Source organism: Heliangelus exortis, chromosome 19 (genome assembly GCF_036169615.1).
Source record: "Heliangelus exortis chromosome 19, bHelExo1.hap1, whole genome shotgun sequence".
Classification (NCBI taxonomy): Eukaryota; Metazoa; Chordata; class Aves; order Apodiformes; family Trochilidae; genus Heliangelus; species Heliangelus exortis.
This window is the reverse complement of record NC_092440.1, coordinates 9883308-9903991: the sequence shown is the minus strand read 5'-3', so window position 1 is coordinate 9903991 and position 20684 is coordinate 9883308. Positions and strand designations below refer to the sequence as shown.

General features: G+C 38.2%; 1 protein-coding gene across 1 annotated transcript in view; it reads left to right on the top strand.

Annotated features, from left to right (window-relative positions):
* The window catches only part of TMEM132B (transmembrane protein 132B), a 217246-nt gene extending 199397 nt beyond the window's left edge, over positions 1 to 17849 (top strand). The window contains exons 6-9 of the mRNA XM_071763705.1: positions 7375 to 7580; positions 13667 to 13940; positions 14623 to 14814; positions 15850 to 17849. Of these exons, the coding sequence (XP_071619806.1) occupies positions 7375 to 7580; positions 13667 to 13940; positions 14623 to 14814; positions 15850 to 17004 (1827 nt within the window). The 3' untranslated portion in view covers positions 17005 to 17849. The remainder of the gene's footprint in view (positions 1 to 7374; positions 7581 to 13666; positions 13941 to 14622; positions 14815 to 15849) is intronic.
* The last annotated feature ends 2835 nt before the right edge of the window (positions 17850 to 20684 follow it).

The window sequence follows — 20684 nt, the reverse complement described above, 5'->3', positions numbered from 1 at the left end:
ATTTGAAAAATTAAATTTAGTTTTCACAGGACTGCCATGATTGTAGGAATGGAAATTTTCATAGAAATCACCAAATATCTTAAGTGTTGTGCTAAAATTACAAATATTAACTAGACTGTAGTGTATGCAGTACAACAGGATGCCTAGTTGTTTTCCCATCTTGTATATGCAAGGAACTTGCACTATCTTTTATACTTTTTAATTTGATTATTTGAATTGCATTAATCTATGTCTCTTGGCTTTTTGCATTTACTGAATTACTCCTTCCTAAAGCCAACCTTCTGCATCATCCTACATTAGATGAATAAAATGGTCTGATATTGTTTAGTCTCATAAGACCAGAGAGGGAAGGTAATTTTTTAGGAAAACAATTTTGTTGAAGCACTTGGCTGAATGAATACAGTTTAAGGTCTGTTTTTGTTGTGTTTGTTGCCTAAATGTCCCTTTTCATGTTTTTTTTGCTAATTAATGAATTATTTGTTGCTCAGAGACTAGCTGGGGAGACTTTTGAATGTTGATGTACTAATATTTAGGGATAGGAACAGAGGTTTATGTAAAATAAAAGTGTACTGTGTATTGAAAACCTTTTTTGGATTTTTTTTTTAACCGATCCTTTGGGATGAACATTGTGTATTCTTTTGTTATTGGAAGATTAAAGACTAGATCAGTTTGGCTAATATTCATGACAACACGTTACTCTTATTACTATAGTAAGTTCACAGCTTTATTACTTGGCTGTCTAGACTTTTTCTGGGCTTGTGGCTTTATGGTGCTGTTGTAGTTGCCATATATAGTTGCCATATATTCAAATTACATTTAGGGGAAGTGATGCAGCCATCCTTCTGTAGAAAAAGCAGCACATGTTGTAGCATTTATGACATATTTGTGGGAGATGAGGAAATCTGGAGGTGAGGTGTGTTCTCCAGGTATATGATGAAAGCAGCAGACACAGAGGAGCTGCTTAACTTCAGTAGTTATAACTGATCTGATGGGTTTTTTCAAGTTCACATTCCTTAGAAACATCTATTTCCCCTGTTCAAATTTCATTGGGAAAACTGAAGGATACACAATACATGAAATGGAATGAATATGCATGTAATCGAGTCTTTTTATTCTAATTTCATGGAGCCTTAGATCTTAAATTTCACAGGGATTAGTGCCATGAATCATGGGCACTAAGTTTACTTAGTACACAGAAGATTGCTTTTAATGCCCATTATTTTACAAAGAACTACGGTGGAACTGAAGTGTGTTACATCTGCCTCCCTCTTACTTTTCTCAGTGCTGTGTAAATTATTCTGTGACCCTATAACCCCACTTGTGTGACTCAAGTGGGAGAATTAAAAAAAAAAAAAAAAAAAAAAAGAGAGGGGAAAAATACCGCCTTAGTTTATAGCTGAAACATATGTGTTAGTTTCACCTAATTAGCACTTTTAACAGAACAGGTTCAGTGTTTGCAGTTAGACTTGGTGCAAGAAAAAGGTGGCACCATATGCTGGGTTTTCACCAAACAACTCTCAAGCCCTTTTGGGACACCAGTTGATGAATATGAAGCAGATGGATGCTTACTTAAACTCACAAGTGTTGGTGATGCCTGATCTGCAGACTTTTAAGGATCAAATATATTAAAGCAAAAGCCACCTCAGGCAAGCACATGATTAGAATTTTTGCTGACAAAATCCTTTATCTGAGTGGGAAGAATGCAGATGCCTGTCTAGAGATAAGCATGCCTGTCTGGGAAGAATGTTAGCCCAAAAGACCTACTGCATCATGGTGACAAAGCAAGTAGAAGCTATGCTGACTTGCATACTAGATTGCTTTAAAGAAACAGAAATTCATGGAGCAAGAATGGAGCTGGCAAAATCAATTGCAAATGAAAAAAGAAAACAGGAGATCATGGTCTGAGCTCTTGTTCATGTGTTATCTTTATCAACAGAAGTAGTGGTTGAATGGAAAAACAAAACAATGTTCCTGAAGCTCCCCCCAAACACAAACTATGCTGAGATCTACACAAGGAAGGCTCCATGTGCACCTGCTTGTCTGCACCCTGGCAGTGGGACTGCAGCTCTATCACAAGATAATGGCAGTTTGTCCAAACAACTTGAAGTATGATATACCAAAAAACTACAGCCTCTGAAAAAACACTGCCTAAAAATCTCCCTGTTCCAAGCTTGTGTCACAAATGGCTGTCATTGCACTAGACAGTGAAGTCCTCCTCCCATCCTTTAAAACTCCTGGTCTGAGGCCAGTAAATCAGTAGAAAGTCATTTTTCTTCTACAAGTGTTGGATCAAAGCTAAAAAAGACATACTGTATCCCCTACCAGTTACATCCCTTTTTGCTTTCACACATCAAAGTAGATTCTCATCTGGTTTCTTAACCAATTGTAGGAATGTCTGTGATAAGACCAGTAGCGACACAGCCACCACGATCTTTTAGTTCCTGGTATCGAGCATCACTTCTCGTGCAGGGGAGCTGACATGCCTGATGGATCAAGCACTGCCTGGTCCAGGTCCTGTGAACAAAGGCTCTTATCTTCCTAAGACACCAGCAACTTAGAATGGCCAGTGATTTCACCTAATGAAGATGATGATGTCTTTATCTGCATATAGTAATGATAATTCAGCAAGGAGCACAGAAACAGTAACTTAATTCTGACAGATTTCATTTGCTTGGTTATCATAGAAAAAATGCAGTTAAAAGCTGACCTGATCAGCCAACGAACTTAGTACATGGAGGAGAGAACATTTTGGCAGCCACTACGTACTGCTGTTAGCTGCCCCCCAATCACTTTCAGGATTCAGTCTACATAATCAGTAAGAAGGAAATCCCAGAGCATCTGCCCTTCCCAGCAGCTGCACCACTGTGCTGGATGTGCAGCAGTTATTACTGAGCAGTGGGCTGGAGTCTGAAAGCAAACCCACCTTCTCTGGTCCTCCTCCTGCAACCTGTGCACCCACCAAAATTATCATCTCCTGCGGGTATGCCCCTGCACAGTGTGATGGGGAGGGAATGAGAGCAGCTGCTCTGCACCTGGGACTGCAATCCTGGCAGATCTCATATGTTGTTTAATAAATTTTTGCATAGATCAACAATTTTTGAATAGTCCCCACTTCAGTACAGCAGGGTTCTTACATTCTCATTGTACATTCATGGATCGTTGCACCTTTTCGAAGCCACAGCAATTGTCTCTATTGTTAAACCAAAATGTTAATGTCTTCCATGCTGTCCTTCCCTCTAGTTCAGCTCAGTGCATTTCAATGGGGGTTAAAAGGTAAAATCACTATAAAACTTCAAATACTCATTCACATCATTAGAAGTGATACCTATACTCATCTTCCTCCTCCCCAAGTATTGCTGCTTCTCTTTATCAGTAGTGTTAAATAGTGACATCTACAGAGAAAATGAAGAGGCTTCTTCAATAAAACAATAGGGTATCAGTAACTATTGAGCTAATTACTCCTGAGCTGCTATTAAATGGTGTCACATTGTCCAAGTGGAGCTCTGTGCACCTCTCTAATTTATGATCCCCTACCTAAGCCTCTGGCTCAGCCGTCAGGTTTTTCTGGTCTCTTGAACACACAGCACTTCAGTTTATTATCTGGTTTTCCAAATTTTTGGTTTCCTAGACAAAGGGTTTTCCTTTCAATTATGCTTCTAACATATTTTGAGCCTAAGTATAAATTACATTTTGTGTTTCATATCCCTGCCATTAGTAGTTTTCAGAATAGGCCCAGTCTGACAAACAAAGTTTAAAATATTTTGTCTCTTTCTGTATCTGTAATCTGTAATTTCCCAAAGGGATTAATTCCTGTGGTTTTGGAAATCTCCACTCATGTAGTTAATATCTGACTTGCAAAGATCTAAAACTCTGGCCTTTGATGCGTGATCATCCTCCACTTAATTCAATTGGATTTCAGCAGTTTTAAGATTAAATCTTTAGGTAGTGAAAAAAAAGAGCAAATATCTGAAAACAGCAGACCCAATACTGTTGCTGACAGCTGCTGTGGTTGGGCTGTTGTTACAAGATACCACAGTGCTTTGGGCACTGAACAAACTTTCCTGCCCCAATTCAAACGTCCCCAGACAACAGGATTAGGGGTACCTCTTGTTTTGGCGTAGAAGTATGTGGTTGTCTTCTTAGTAAATGTTGGAATTTAAAACTACTTAAGATGAATAGCATTAGAAATGCTTTGGATTATCTTGACATATTTTAGTTTCTAAATTTTTCTTCGATGAAAGCTGGTAGTGTTGGGGGGAAATAATTACATTTGTATTTGTAAGTATAGCTATAGGACTGCATTGAATTATGAAGTTTTTATACTGTTTCCATCTAACATTATTCTTCACTGATGACATGAAAAGCAAACAAACTGAACACATAGGATAGGGAATATTTGATTTAAACTCCTGCTATTGCAATAGCACTTTCTGATTTTTCAGGCAGTGGACGTGGGCAGTAAAAGAATAGTTAGAAAAGAGCATGGCAGTTACATTTTTGCTGTTTGCTCACTGTGTAGTGTTTGTAGGAGAGATTTAACTGCATTTCCCCTCTTCCTCCCTTTGGAACCAGCAGCTCAAAAGAAATCCATGCCTTAAGTCATCTTCCAAAGTAACTCTGCCTGTGTCTCCCTGCTGCATCAGAGCTCACCCCCTAGCAAACCTGAGAGTTTTCTGCTGTAAACAGGCAGGCATCCCAAAAACCCCAGCAGCAGTCATACAAGTTCCCCTTCCAGCAGCATGAGCTGCCTCTGGCAGTCAGTGTGAGCAAAAAAGTGAGGAGCAGACTTAAAAGGTGAGAAAGTGAAGAGAGACATTGTCAGTAGGCCACCAGCCAGAGAATACAACTGGGACCAAGTCCTCAAAGCTCAATGTGTGTTTCTCATTCCCTCTGTTTTTTGGAGCAGTGTCAGTGATGGTAGCATGAAATCACATCTCCTGTCTTGAGACCTGGATGAAATTAATTATTTTTCTTGAGTCTGGAGTAGATCCCCAGTGAAACAGAAGCATTGGGCATTTTCTATACATGCTCTAGTCCTGGTTTCTATACGTGCTCTAGGTTCTAAGTTACCTTCAGATGTGCCAAAGAGACTTTCAAGTAACAAGTGCTGTAAAGGTGTGAAAGAAACATGACAGTAAATGTCTGTGAGTGCAACAGAGGTTTCCTCGGGTGAGCTTTTGTCTAACCTGAATGGATAAAGTGATGGTGTTTTGGATAAAGTGATGGTGGTTTCACAGACTTCATTATGGGATTCAGCTGAACTTGGGTGACTGCTGTTTTCATCCTCATTTGGACAAACGATTTCCCTAATTTTTTGGTTTGCTTGTACCTAAGAGTAAACCCAAATTCCAGGTAGAGAACTGAAACAACAATAATGTCTCTCTTCAAATTTTCTTATTGAGACTGTGTTATTTTCTGGAAGATACACTGAACTGAAAAATGAGCTCTGAACTCTACACTGGGTGAACTTCTATAGCATAGTTATATATACTGCCTTATACTTACCTCTAGGTCACTCTATAAATGACTGAATGGCTCTGTCTAGACATATAAACTGTGAAATTTGTAAGCTTACCCTGATATTTTTACAGCTGCAATTAAAGTCCATATTTCAGTTCCCTAATTTAATACCTTTCTTGCTTGCTTACAAGGAGACAAGAACATTTTAAGTAGTAAGAGGGAGTTCTAAAATATTAGCTATTGTCATGCCAAATATTAGTTATTCCCCTGATCTGATCTTAATGCTTATTCCTCCCTCTTTGAATTTCCTTAGTTGTTTCTGTCTTGTCTTAATTCTCACAAAACTCCCCAGATGTAAGCTTTATGATTTAGAATCAAAACTGCTCATTCAATTAATGGGCTTGATTAATGCGCTTAAACTTCCCAGAGACACTTGTGACACATGATGAGAGGGAAACATAAATTCCAAGTATGCTCTATCTCGTTTGTGGTACTCCTGAGCCTGGAGTCCATTTCAAGCTCTGTATTAGATAGCTGGACTTTTTTTTTTTTTAATAGTTCTAAATCTTAAAAGTATTATGAGAGCCATTTAGGCAAATTCTTCGTATTTAAATGTGCTCCACATGATAGTAGAACTCAAGTACTGCCCATCTAACAGCTCAAGAGAAAAACAGTGTTATTCCATATGAGATTTGAAGCAGGACAGATTTAATTTCAAAATCATACCTGAGGACTGCCTTAGAGGGAAAAAAAAAAGGCTGCTACACATTTTCTGTAATTTTTCTTGGCTGAGTAAACCCTAATTCATGTTAATATCAAAGATATGAGGTATATTTGCAAAGCAAAACCAACCTGTCTTTCAGCATATTGCCCTCTGAAGTCTACATGAATTATTTCAGTAACTCCAGTAAACCAGAATTTAATCACTGGCTGAGCCAGGATCCCTTCAGATCTGAGTCCCAGTGCATTATACAACATGACACAGAACAGTCCTGACAAAAGAACAAAGTCCAGGAACACAGCTATGTCTCATAAGCCATTGGTTTAAAAGATTAAATACATAGGACATGGACTCTGTGGAGACTGTCACTTATCTCTTGTAACAAAGCAGAAGGCAAAGCTGACACAAATACAAATACAGATGTATGGGCATGTTAGACATCATTCTAAAGGTGTTTGTGTATGTAATCCAAAACTATACATAAATACATTAAACTGTACCTTATGAAGAAGGAGTTCCATCTTTCTAGGATGCAGGTCAAATGCATGTTCTTTACACAGGTAGGATCTGTGTCCAGGACCTTGATTTTGTGCCAAAGGATCCCTGAGATCAAGAGAGTAAATGAGTTGTAGTATAGACCCCATGTGCTAGTTTTAGCAGTAATTTCATATAATGACACAAAGCAACCATAACACATTTTGCTAGAAGAGAAGCTTTAAAAATTAATGCATTTTGCTGCAATTCTGCTCATGAGCCATAAAGGCGATCTTTGTCTTTCAGCTTTACAGTGCTCAAGGAAAAAGGAAAAGTCTGGTTTATGGTTCTGAGTCAGTCTTTTTCTTACTAACATATGGTCCCATTTTTTTCCTGTTTCTTTAAGCAAGTTATAAACATAAACTTTGAGGCACATGGCGTTTGATGCATGAAGAGTTTAATTTGCCTGGTATAAAAGATTCACATAGGTTATATAACATCATTAAATTATTTTTGTAGTTTGAGTGGTATCCATTGAGGAAAGCAGAACTATTTCCCTGAGGTCCATTTATCACTGTTTGCTACTAATTAGAAAACTGAAAATACAATATGCATGACTCCCATTATCAGTGTTGTCTTTGGCCTGATACATTATTCCTCCTGCTTCCCCAGGAACTTTCATTCATTTCCTAATTAATCTTTTATTTTTCTTTTTTAAGGTTTCTGACAGATGTGACTCCATCTTCGTTAATGGCAAGGAAATGAAAAGCAAAGTGGATACTATTGTTAATTTCACTTATCAGCATTTTACCACCCAGTTAGAAGTGACTGTCTGGGTTCCACGGCTCCCACTGCAGATTGAGATCTCTGATACAGAACTCAGCCAGATCAAAGGCTGGAGGATACCTGTCACTTCCAACAAAAGGTATGATTACAGCCTTAGCTCAGTCCAGATACATGCCCAGGGCCTCTGGTTTTATTACATAACACTTTTTTAGAGTATTTCTCAGAGTCTAAACTCTCTTGTGTAAAATTAGCTTCATGTTCTGTCTTTGCCTTCACTAAAACATCCAAAAATTGTATCCGTCAGTTAAATTTTATCCTGGTCTATACAGTTCAAGATTCTGTGGTTTTACCTGGAGCATGAATCAATTCCATACAATTTTAGGGGCAGCGTCAGGAGGGTTGGACTAGAACTTTAAAGGTCCCTTCCAATCTAAACCATTCCATGACTCTGAATCATTCTATGACTGATTCTGTGACTTTGGACACGATTATTCAGTGGCTGAAGTACCACTTAGCAAATCTGAATTATGCAAAGAAACCCCAAACCTCCCCATGTGCCCACTGAAGATTATATTCTGATGAACAGATTTTACCGGGACAAATGTGGATGGGGAGAGGGAAGTGGGTATTTTGAGCTCTGTTCCCAGCGTTCCCTACTGAAAACAGGGACTAGAATAATCATCTAGAATAACCATCACTTGGATGATTTGCAAGATTAAGAACTTCCAGGAACACTATTACAGTGGTGGATTTTGAAATATACTACTGGAGAGCAAGGCATGACACCAGCTCAAATTTATAATACAGGGAGAAAACACTTCTGGCAGCAGTTAATGTAGCTCTAAACATTGTGACAGTTCCAGCTAAAGCACTGGATGTGCCCAGGAGAACATTTCCACTATTGAAGAGCCTTAAAGAGCACAGACATCCAAGTGGAGTAGAATTACATAACACTTTGTGAGGGCATAAAACTAAGGGTAATAGGACACAATTTATGGAATACTCAGATAATGAGCTCCAAAGAAGGTGAATGACTTTACTATGTTGACATTTTTTCTGGCTATGACAGAAGAGGTAATGAGGATTTGGCACAAAAGAAACTAGTGTGTTTTCTTCAGTGTTAAGAGCAAAGTTTGTGGCAGGAAGAGATGAGCTAGGTGATGGATGAATATATTCTGGCTACTTACCTGCCATCTGTAATGTGCCAAGTGCTGCAGCACTCCCTTGGGTGCAGCTCCCAGTAAAACCAGTGGGGCTTTTGCTGAGTAAAAGGCTGCAGGATTAGGCAGTTGATGTTTATTATAGGAGTAAACTTTCAGCAGCATGCACAGGGTGTCAGGTATCCAACTGTGGTTAACGGCTGTGGCCATTATGACTTGAAACCCATTACATGCAGTGCTGGAAATCTACTCCCTGGTGTCTTGTTCTGATTTATTTGGCCAGGTAAAATAAATATTATGGTCTGAGAGTTTGCACTGTTTGCAAGCTGGCAAATGGTACAAGTTTGCTGCTGCTCAGACTGCATCTGAACTGCTGGCATATCTTTAGTGAGCATTTTCCATGAAAGGTGGAAGTGTATAAAGAATGAACACAGTGCCATTCCTCAGATTTGCAGCTGGTAGTTTATGATGTTGTGTATCAGCAGCCCATGGTCATGTGAATAGGAAAGGTTTCAACTAGAAATAATTTTTCTTTTGTTTTATGGAATAGTCATATGGATTTTTTTTAAGTTTGGGGGTATTCTAAATCAATAGGCAATCTAGCACTAGCATTAGTTGTGTTCAGTCTGACATTTACTTTGTATATGGGATTTTTACATTTCCTTTATTTTTAGATTTGGATGGCTTTTACCTGAGATTCAGTGGCTTCTCCTTTTGATTTTTTTTTTCTTTAATTTTATACCTGCATATACTTCCATATCCTTCATAACTACATGTTTGCCAATAATATAAACATGGGGGCATTTTTATGATGACTTTTAAATGGTCAAGTTTAGTTCTTGGCAAGAACTAAGCAGTGCTGTAAAGTAATTCATCAATATACAGAAGGTAAAAGTTTTGAGCATTTCTCAAAGGGACTTTTCAGAGATGCTTCAGCAACCTCTGAACATTACTTCCTCTCCTTGGGTTCTCCCATGCTCAGCATGCTTGGGCTGCTGGAGTTGTCTGAGGGGCTGAGCCAGATGGCAAAATATAACTGGATTTACAATAATCTTTTAAATGTTTTTATTGGTGCTGTTGACAAAAGAAACACTTGTGAAACTACTGCCTTAGCATGGCTGTTCTTCATCTGAATATAGCTGCTTATGTTTCAGACCTGAAAAAGTGTTTATATGACCCAATTCACATCAGTTCTTTCCAGTAATATTTGTTGATTTAATAAAATGTATTGCTTCTCCCTATAAACCCTCATGTTTGTAATTGTAATATACATGTGATTACAGACATGTTTGCTTACCTAACATCTTGATTGATTTCCACAAAGCAATGAAAAAGACAGTTCTTACAAAATTTTTATAAATGCCACATGCTTGGCTCAGTTAGGACTTTGTTGCTTTTCACCTGGTCTGAACTACTCTAAGAGCAGGAACTTGCTAGAGGAACAGAGGGAAGTGAGCTGCTTTTATGCCAAAAACTGGGGGCAAAAAATAGCCTCCCTTGCATAAGAGCAGTAACAATTTTACCAAATAACTCTGTAAATGTATGGCAAACCTGTATTATTATTATCCAGGGAAGAACTTGCTCTATGGTGTGTGGTACTGCAGACATAAGAGCCTCCTTTTCCAGATGAACATCAGCTCCATGGATAAGCTCATGACTAATCCTTGAGCCAGCCTGGGCTAACAGAAACTCTGCTCCTGCAATGGCCTGAAAAAAAAAGCCCACAATCTCAGCAAACAAAAGGTGTATATTTAAATTAAAGTCTAATATTAGAGTGTAGAAGAGATCCAGGCAGACTGCTAATCTAATAGAAACATTTCTTTGGTTTCTTCATGCATCTACAAAATATTACCTTGCTTTTTGAAGTTCCTACACTAGCTCTGTGCATCACACATTTCCATGGGATGAGTGGCTTCAGCTTGCATTAGTAGGAATTGCATGGCTGAAGTCTCACTGAGAGAGCTGGAAATTGAATTGGAGTAAATGTTTGCAACTGGGATAAGCACATTGTTTTCATAAGGAGACATCACACAGTATGACTCCACTTGAGGGTCAGGCACATGGTTACCTGGCCTTTCACCAGCATCCAGACTTTCTGAACAAGAGTTGACAAAGCCACTGCTAAGTCATGGTAGCTGCAAACCTCTGAGCAGCATAAACCTTTGAAACCTGCAGAACAGAGTGAAGCCAGACACAGTTCTGTTTATTAATGGCAATCTGTTGAACAAATGGTTAATCAGGTAGTGGCTCTACTTTGGTCTTGGCTAGTACTAGAGAGAGCAGCAGGAAAATTAGCTCAAGATAAATGCAGAAAACAATGAACTTCTTTAGTTAAACCTCTGTGTGAGTGCTGCCACTCAGACAGAAACCCATACTTTAAGATGAATTAAATGAAACTGGATTCAAATCATTCCATTTGTGAAATACAACTTCTGCACAAAGCTGGAGCATATTGTAAATTCATTCCTTTAGTTAATTGACTTTAATGTCCTATGGAGATAAGGCCAGAGAGATTTTTGTTAACAGACAGACTGTATTTTCTAGTTCTGTAAAGGTACCAAATTGCATTTCTTATTGAACTGTGAGTAGAGCTATTTGTAACTTATTTCTGCAGCTGCCACTAAATCAGTTTCTAGTGGCTTGTATTTTGTATCCAAAATAGATTTTTTCTTTCAATTAAGGGTGTTGCAAATGTTTTTTTTAAATACATGACTTTTTAATAAGTATTGCAAATTCAAACCCAGCAAAACTGATTTCTTTAGGGGTTTTTTAACAGAAAATGAGCATCTGGCCCAAGAACATGATGCCTGGTTTGAGAGTAGTGCAAATTAAAAGAGACATACTTAAAGTGCTCACATACAGTGTCTATAATATAAAATTGACAGATCACTGATAAGATCAATGCTAGCAGGCACCCTTGTAACAGGGCTGCTGTATTAATTCAGTTTTCTGGCAAAAGGTTTCTCAGTGTGAAATGTAAATTAAATAAATGTAAATGTAAATCTGGCAACCTTGGTTCACTCCAGAAAAGCAAAAAATCTTCCAAGCAAGCTTGCCAAGCAGGAAGACATAGGATAAGAAAGATTCTGAGTGATACCCAGAGCTAACCTTGGCAATGGCCAAAGGGAAAAGAGCACAATTTTCAGCAATAGCTTATATTCATGAGGGTATGTCTTAAAAACAAAATGAGCTGACTGCTTAGGGAAGAATTTTAAACCTACCGAAAACATTGTAAAGAGAAGTTTAATACTCTAGAGGGAACCATGCAATTTAGTGGATCTCAAACATTTAGTTGTGCTCATGGAGACAAAACGCTGAAATAAATGTATTACTGAATCGTGGATTTTAAAGTGGAAATGGAAAGCGTTTGTTTAAAAAAAAACAACCAACCAAATGAAAAGCAGGAAAAAAAAGAAGTTGGTATGAGTGTTGAACATGTGAATATTTTTTCTACAAGCCACTAAAGAGGCCCAGGCCACGTGAGCTGCATGAATGTCCCCCTTCTAGTACTTTCCTTTCAGCTCGTTTGCTGACTGCTGGTTCAGCTCATAGTCCAGATTGACACTTGTGTTGGGAAGCAGAACAATTGAAAATGTCCCTGAAATACCCAGCTATCCTAATTCTGTAAAACTAATCCTATAATCCTGTTTTCTTCTTAGCAATTCAGTGGTTATTCAATGTTTCACTTAGCAGCTGATGATGGGACACTGTTGTTTTACACAAGGAAAAGGAAAAGGCTGCACCAAATGTTACTTGAGGCTGAATGTATATATTCAGCTAAAAAGGAATGCACTGAAAATGTATTTCAAGTGTATTATATTCTGTAACACCAGCACTTTCTATCATTTTGAAAAGCATAAGGGCTTTTCTCAGATATTTTTTCAGCTTACTCTTTGCCAACTTTGTCATAAAACAATTTATAACACAAGCAATTCTGTTTTATAATAGTTTTTCACAGGTTTTATTTTGAATCAGAAGATAAAGGAACAGAGTAAACACAAAATGCTTCCCGAAATACTGTGAAAAATAAGAGGCTTGCCCTGTATTTTCTACCCTTGCCACAGAGGTGGCTTCAGGCTCAATAACTAAGTAAAGGAGGAAGGCAAATAATTTCAGAGCAATGAATTCCACAGCATGGGGGCATAAGGAGTAAAAGTGTGACCACCAAGTGCTTAATACCTGACTTGAAAGAGACAAGAGAATCCATGTGTTAGTCCCAAGGAAAAAACAATAGCAAAATAAAAATGATAAAAGAAGAAGACATTAGGGGGACAGAGCACTGGAGTTATGTTAAAGTGTGTTTAATGCTGCAGCTGTTTCTGTGGGGTGAGTGGAAGCCTCACCAGTTTGGCAGAGTTGATGTCCCGAGTGGTAACTTAATTGCCTCATTTGGTTTTTTGGAAACCCCATGTGATCATGACATTATCAAATATACCGGACACCTGCAGGGAATCTGTGAGATTTAAGGTGAAATCATGGTATGTTTCTCAAGTACAAAGGGTTTAAAGAACCTGGGAGATAGGGATGTGGGATAAGGTGGGGTGGCATTACCTAAGCAGGGAATCCAGAGTGTGTTACAGTAGTTTTGTATTGGATTTATTTGTGCATTTTGTATTTGTAGAGCTGAGTAGAGTGACACAAATACTATGGGCACAGGTGGTAGAAAGGTTGCTGAAACAAGTGTTTCAGAACTGCTGCAACAGGGGTGTCAGAACTGCCCTCCTAAACACTTCATGCTGCTTTCCTTAGGCCTCTGCAAGATTTGCCTGCCACTTGGAGACATGGTGAAGAAGCAGGGGTTCCATGGAATCTCAGCAGTGCAGATAGATTTTCAAGTTCTGAGGACGTCCCACTCAAGCAAAGAATTCAGTACCAGAAGTGACAGTAACTTTTAAATTATGCAGCACAAAAAAGCTGTACTAGCATCTCAGCTAGATTTAGTAACTGAAACATCCCAAACCAGGTTCCTATGTTTCCCACAGCAGCAAATGATGATAACATTAATGTATTTGAAAATACCATGCAACTGAAGCAAAGCAGATAACAAACCTGGATCTATTTACAGGCCCACCCGTGACAGTGAGGATGAAGAGGATGATGAAAAGAAAGGAAAAGGTTGTACCCTGCAGTATCAGCATGCCATGGTGAGAGTTCTCACACAGTTTGTAGCTGAATCCTCTGAGTTTGGAGGCCACTTGACCTATATGCTGGGCTCTGAGTGGCAGTTTGACATCACTGACCTTGTGACTGAGTTCATGAAGGTGGAAGAACCCAAGATTGCTCAGCTTCAGGATGGGCGAGTTCTGGTTGGTCGTGAGCATGGCATCACCACAGTCCAGGTACAGCCTAAGGCAGCTCCTGTAGAGAGAGTGCTGGATACACAAACACAATAGCTCGTTAGCTTATAAAATTAATTGCTCTGAGAAGAAAAAAACACTACAAAACACAACCTAACAAAAATTCCCAGCTGATATAAGTCATACGCTAAACATAAAAAGAAGTTTAAATGGGTTTTCATTTCTTCTATTTATCACTGGGATTTCCAAAGTCCTTTTGCAAATCTCACTTTTATTTCATTCAAGTCCCCTGTCCTTATAGAAACATTGGGCTGAGTTCCTATCAGCCAGGCTTTGTACACTTACTTATTCCCTTACTGAATTTCAGTGATAACCAGTCCCCTATGTTCTGCGCATTGCAATTTTGCATTCATTGGAGGTTTTATTGACCACACAAAATCAACCTTTTTTTTGAAAAACAAATCAATTTGATTTAACCTATACTCCATTGTTGAGATGAAGTTGCAATTTTGAAATGATTGGTTGTTTTATTAAATTATTTTTTTAAAAAGGTAATTTAGCAGCAACTTAGTGTAATGGCTTGGGGGGAAACATGAATTCTACTTTATACATGGATGTGACAAACCTAAGGTTAATTTGAAGTGTTATACCAATTTGAGACTACTCTTGCTTTACAACACAGTTATTGGCTGTTTCATGCAAGGTGTTTGCTTTCTCTTTCAAGGTTCTGTCTCCTCTTTCTGATTCCATCTTGGCAGAGAAGACAGTGATAGTTCTAGATGACCGTGTAACCATTACAGATCTGGGAGTACAACTGGTTTCAGGTTTGTCCCTCTCCTTACAAATCAGCAAAGGAAATAAGAGAACTGTCGTTTCTACCACCTCTGCATATGATATCCTTCATAGTCCAAAACAGGTATGAACCAAACTACTCTATAGAATTAATTTATTTGTCTGTTGTGCTTTCTTAGAAGCTGGAGAAAAGCTACTCCTTGTAATTTTTAGACAGCATATGTAATGTATGGCTTTGTGAAAAGCAGAAAGTTTGCATAGTCAAGGCTGCTCATCTAACTGACCAACTCCTGCAGGTGCAAACACCCATACAGAATGACCACTGAATTACTCAGAACTAGTTTGGAGACCTGCACAAAATATTGAATATTATGGACATGTCTGTGCACACATAATGCTGTAGAAGGCATGTATGTGCCACTCGAGACACTTTTTCTATGGTAAAATACATCTTAGCTATGTAAGCAGAGGGAGAAACCCCCTGCCTTGACAGTCTCACAAAGTCAGTTTAGCCAAAAGACCTTTTTCATGATCTGCATTGCTGAAATCTGATGAGTTTGTGCTTACTTTGGACTGTGTAATCTGAGGAAATAAACAGCTTTTGATGAGACCACAGAATAAAATATTTAAATCTTTTTTGTTGTATTTATTATAGAATTGAGACTCTAAATCACTAGAGAAGTGTGACTATCATTTAGCACTAGCAATTTGCAGTAACAAGACAAATTGTTTTGGCTAAAGCATCCTTTAAAAATGGCATTTTTGTGAGTGTTTTTTTATGGTTCCCAGAAAGAACTACAATCACATTTGGATATTTCTCATAATCTTGTATAACTGAAAGCACAACATAACATTTAAAATTCCTCTGCTTCCCACTTCACACAGAAAAAAAAGAACTGCCAACCTTTATTTTTTTGTCAGCACCTTTTATTAAATTTAGATGACCATGTCTTTGGTAGTTCCTGAAGAAGAGATAAATGCCTCAGCCTAGAGAACACAAATTTGCAAGAAGAAAATGAGAAGAGGGGTAGACAACTTGATTTTTTTTTCTAATTGCTGAAAAAATAAACCAAAGTTAAATTGTAATTTTTTTTGCCAGCGTCAAAGAGATTTTAACAATTGAGTGTTTGAGTTTCATGTTGGTTTTTTTTCTCCCCAGGAAGCCATAGTCAGTGCTTGGATTTTGTTCAGTGATGGGTCAGTAACACCATTAGATATCTATGACTCCAAGGACTTCTCAATCACCATCACTTCACTGGATGAGATGGTAGTGTCTGTACACCAAAATCTTCAGTCCAAATGGCCTGGGGTAGTGGCAGAGGGGGATGGACAAGGACCTTTGATTAAAATTGAAATGGTCATCAGTGAGCCCTGTCAGAAAACTAAGAGGAAGAGCATTCTGGCTGTTGGGAAAGGAAGTGTTAAAGTGAAGCTTGGTCAAAAAGATTCAGACCAAAAAGGAAGTAGTAATGACATTGATAATGCAGGTAGAGATTTTAAAAGCCATGCAAGCAATTCTATAGAGAAACCAGCCGAACAAGAGAGGACAGCACAAGAATGGTCCAAAAACCACGAGGAGATGTCCAGTTATGAGGACAATGCAAATAAAAGCACAACATTCGTATCTCCCATTGATCTGGAGTCCCTGGAGGATGAGCAGCTCCAAAATAACCCAACTACCTTTACAGGTTTCCCTGCTCAAGTAGAACTACCAGGAGAAAGCAGTCCCAGTGATCTCACATTGACTCCAAGAGGATTAACAGATCTGGAGATTGGCATGTATGCCCTGCTCTGTGTTTTCTGCTTAGCAATCTTAGTCTTTTTGATTAACTGTGTGGCATTTGCCTGGAAGTACAGACATAAAAGGTTTGCTGTGAGTGAGCAAGGCAACATTCCCCATTCCCATGATTGGGTCTGGCTTGGAAATGAGGTTGAACTGCTGGAAAACCCAGTTGACATTTCACTCCCATCAGAGGAGTGCACAACCATGATCGACAGAGGAATGCAGTTTGAAGAAAGCAACTTCCTCCTTAATGGGAGTTCTCAGAAGACTCTTCATAACCATATCCTCAGATCTTCTGAGTACCTTTGTGAAAAAGAAGTTAAAAGTGAACCTATAAATCCTTCTGGGCCAAAGCAGAAGCGAGTAAAGTTCACTTCATATACAACAATACTGCCAGAGGATGGAGGCCCCTACACCAATTCAATTCTATTTGACAGTGATGATAATATTAAATGGGTTTGCCAAGATATGAATCTTGGTGATTCCAAGGAACTTAGGGACTATATGGAAAGACTCCAAGACAATATGTAAGACTACTTTCTTATGTTTGTAATCACCTTTATGCCTTCTGTTTATGGATGGTGGAGCAGTCAGTCCAGTCAGCAATAGGAACAAGACAGTCAACCTTGGAGTTTCTGAGATGATAACCTGATATCACTGAGCAGGTACAAGAGGCTGGCTGAGTTAAACCTGTTTCACCACAAACCAGGATGTGCCCCTAAAACAGCTACGTGTAGGTGTTGGAGGTGTCACACACGATGGCTGTTTTTGTATACTGCCTGGTACTAGCAAAATGCTAATACAACTACGCTCAGACTCAGAGGAGACTTCATTTGTCTGTCATCTCTCATGATAAAGGGTAAATCAGAAAAGAAAGGGATATTTGTTTGCATTGATTTTTCTAGTCGTCGTCCTTTGTAAAGCACAGTGGACATTTCTTGCTGACAGCCTGGAAGGAGGCTTACTTTAAAAGGGATCTGAATTAGTCTAATTTTAGCCTATGTGCAATGCAGCCAAGTACTCTTATTATTTTTCACAATATAAAACCCCCCACGTGGTTAATTTCCTTTCCTATTGTTATGAATTTTATTTGACTTAGGGAACATTAAATATTTTCTTTGAAGGTTTTTTTCTTTTTGTTTTTCAGTTGTACCAAAGTGTAATACAGTAATATTTATAATGATTTAAGTTTTCTATTCATCTGCATCAGCCCCTAGAGACACCTCCTTCATCACTGATTATCTTTCTTCTTTCCATGTGGGTATATGGGTCGTTAGTATTTGCAACATAGAAAGGTATTAGAGAGCTTTTACTGGGAAAGGGTTGTATCTTCTTACAGGGAACTGTAAATAATAATAAACCCTGGAAACTAAAAACCAAGGAGTAGCCCTGGGTTTACTTTTGCCATTGCTAACATGAAAAAGTAACCTGCAACAAAACAGCACATACTTCAAAGGAAAATGCTTTGCTGAAACAGCAGCTTGGTTGACATTACACATTATTACCAGAAAGTCAAATGTGGTGTTGAAATGCTTGAAATGCATGGGACAGGAAGGAAATTTCCTAACAAATAAGCAAAGGTGTGGAGTAACTGCTACTATGTACAAATTAATACATTGATGGTAGAGTTTGGCAGGACAAAGAAGTCTGTGCTCAAGAGCCAGTGCCCCAGACTTTGCCTAAAACATCTTGGACTGTAAGTGTGGTAAAGAGAAAAACTTTACACCATGTTTCATTACAAAAGGGAGAATGAAAGAAAAGACAAATTGGACACATTAGAAGGTGACTATTCCAAATTCTAACAAGGAAAACACACTGAAAATTCAAAGCTGCCATTTCCTATGTATTACATGTATTTTTTTTTTTTTTACTGAAGGATAACTAAAATAAATTGAAAATTACAGTTATAAAAAAACTGAAGCTACACAATATTTAGTAAAACCAAAAAAGCACATGTTCTTGTGATGCATTCTGTGCGGTAAACACAAGATCCAAATTACAACTGCCTTAGATATTGTAGTCTCCATCTTTTAGGTGCATCAAGATAGAATTTAAATTTTATAATTCACTTCTGATATTAGAACAGACCAAACCTTAGCTCTGGAAAATTCTGCATTTGGATCCTAATCCACAACTGGTAACATGTTTAATGTAACTGCTACCAAATATGAGAACTGTAATGGTGAAACTAGGAAGTGAGGACACCAGGCTTATATAAGTAATTAGAGGCTTCTGTTTGCTGGCACTGAACTGCACAGAGAGGGGATGGCATCTGTTATAATCTAATTTTAAGTAGAGAAAATAATAGACCACAGAGATGCTTCTGTTTCATAAGGGATGCAGCACTCGTGTGTCAATTGAAATCTTGGTTTCTTTAACAGTTTTTCGCTCTTCTTTAAGTGATTCAGACATTGCAAGGAAAAATTAATCTCTATTATGATCCTTCTTCCTAACAATATAAAAATCCCTTTTTAGAATTTAACATGTGTCCCCAACACATTACTTTGTATTTAGCCCAACAACAAATGAAGCACATTGTTTGCACAAGGGTGCAATCAACCTCAACTAAATCTAGTCTGTAAATCAGAGGAAACAACATGCTGATGGTTGTTGCAGAGGACAGCAACACAGATGTTTTACTGAACATGAATCACAGAATGGTTTGGGTTGGAAGGGACCTTAAGGATCACCTAGCTCCAGCACCACTGCAGGGGCAGCAACAGGCATGGTCAGGAAGTCCTTCAGTGGAATTCTACAATCAAGTTCTTAGGTGGCTCAGTGACTGAATGTGGGGCTACTTTAGAATCATGACTTTTGCGGCTATAGGCATCATCCACGTGTCTATTCCTAAGTTAAATAACAAATACAGCCCATTGCAAAGGAGCACAGTCACTGCTGATGATGAGGAAAACAATGGAACTGGATACAGCTGTTCACCCCTTCCAAAATCTGGCAATGGGAAAAAAAATAATCTACAACTGCATATTAATACAAACTTTCTTTTTGTTTGATATCACATGCTGTTGCATGAAAGTTCTTACATGGAAATATGATGACACAAAAGCCAAAGAAGGTGGGAAGAGAGAATTCTAGTCTCAGTAAAACCTAGATGAGACCAATAAAGTGGAGTTGTGCTGGATTTGTGCTCGTTTAAGCACTTATGCTGCTTCTAAAAATAAAAAGGGAAAGAATGTATATTAATATATTTGATGCAAAATGTAGTTCTTAGCTGATCAGTCCTTTTTAAGTGAAATATATCAAATTGAAGTTTCAAAATTATGACATAGTTTAAATGTAAGTATATTTATTTAAAATTATTTTAAACCCCACAGTTTTCTGATTATCCTAAATGTTTGGTTTTTTCAAGGAAAGGATTTTGTTCACTTCATATATAATATTTTACTTTTCTCTTAAAAGAACAGCATTTATATGCTGATAAAAGAATCTCTGCCTTTGAGATTACAAAGCAAAGGTATCCAAATGATCAAAAGGCACATTATGTATGCATGTATGCAGGAACCGAGGATTGTTTAAAAACAGAAAATAGAAACTATACTGACAGATTAATTAGAATTATGCTTCAGCAGGTGCCCAGGAAAGCAGCACTCATAATTTAATACTGAGCAAAGAGTGTATCTTACTTCTGGCATGTACAGAGAAGACATTGGGAGCAAGGTCCTTTGCCTGCTATCAAGGAAAGGAGGGACATAGTAGCAATGCATCTGCCAGGAGACATGTGGGGAAAATTCTGTAAGTAAAGAGTGGATTAATGGAACATGGAGAGTTTTTGAACTTTGAAAAATAAAGCCGATGCCAAACCCTCAGCTGTTGTAATCAGAGCTGAGTGATTTATGGCAGCTGGCAGACAGAGAATGGAGAAGCAGGAGCTTGCAGTTCTCATCTGTGCAGAACTTATTTCATTTGGTCATCACACACTGCCCAGCTCCATGGGGCTTGTCTACACCTTTTCTCATGCTAATAAGAACTTAGGAAACCAGTGCCCTGCTCTCCTCTCAATGTAGAACCACACAGATCCATGTTTTGAGCTGCTGTTTCTTAATTCATTTTGGGGAATGTAAAAGAGAAATATTACAGCCATACGACACAGTACAAACAGTCCATTACAGAATGGAAAAACCCTGTATTTCAAGGTAGAATACCCTATGAATAAAATACCTATTTTTCATAGTGGTTATGCTCTTTTCTGAGAT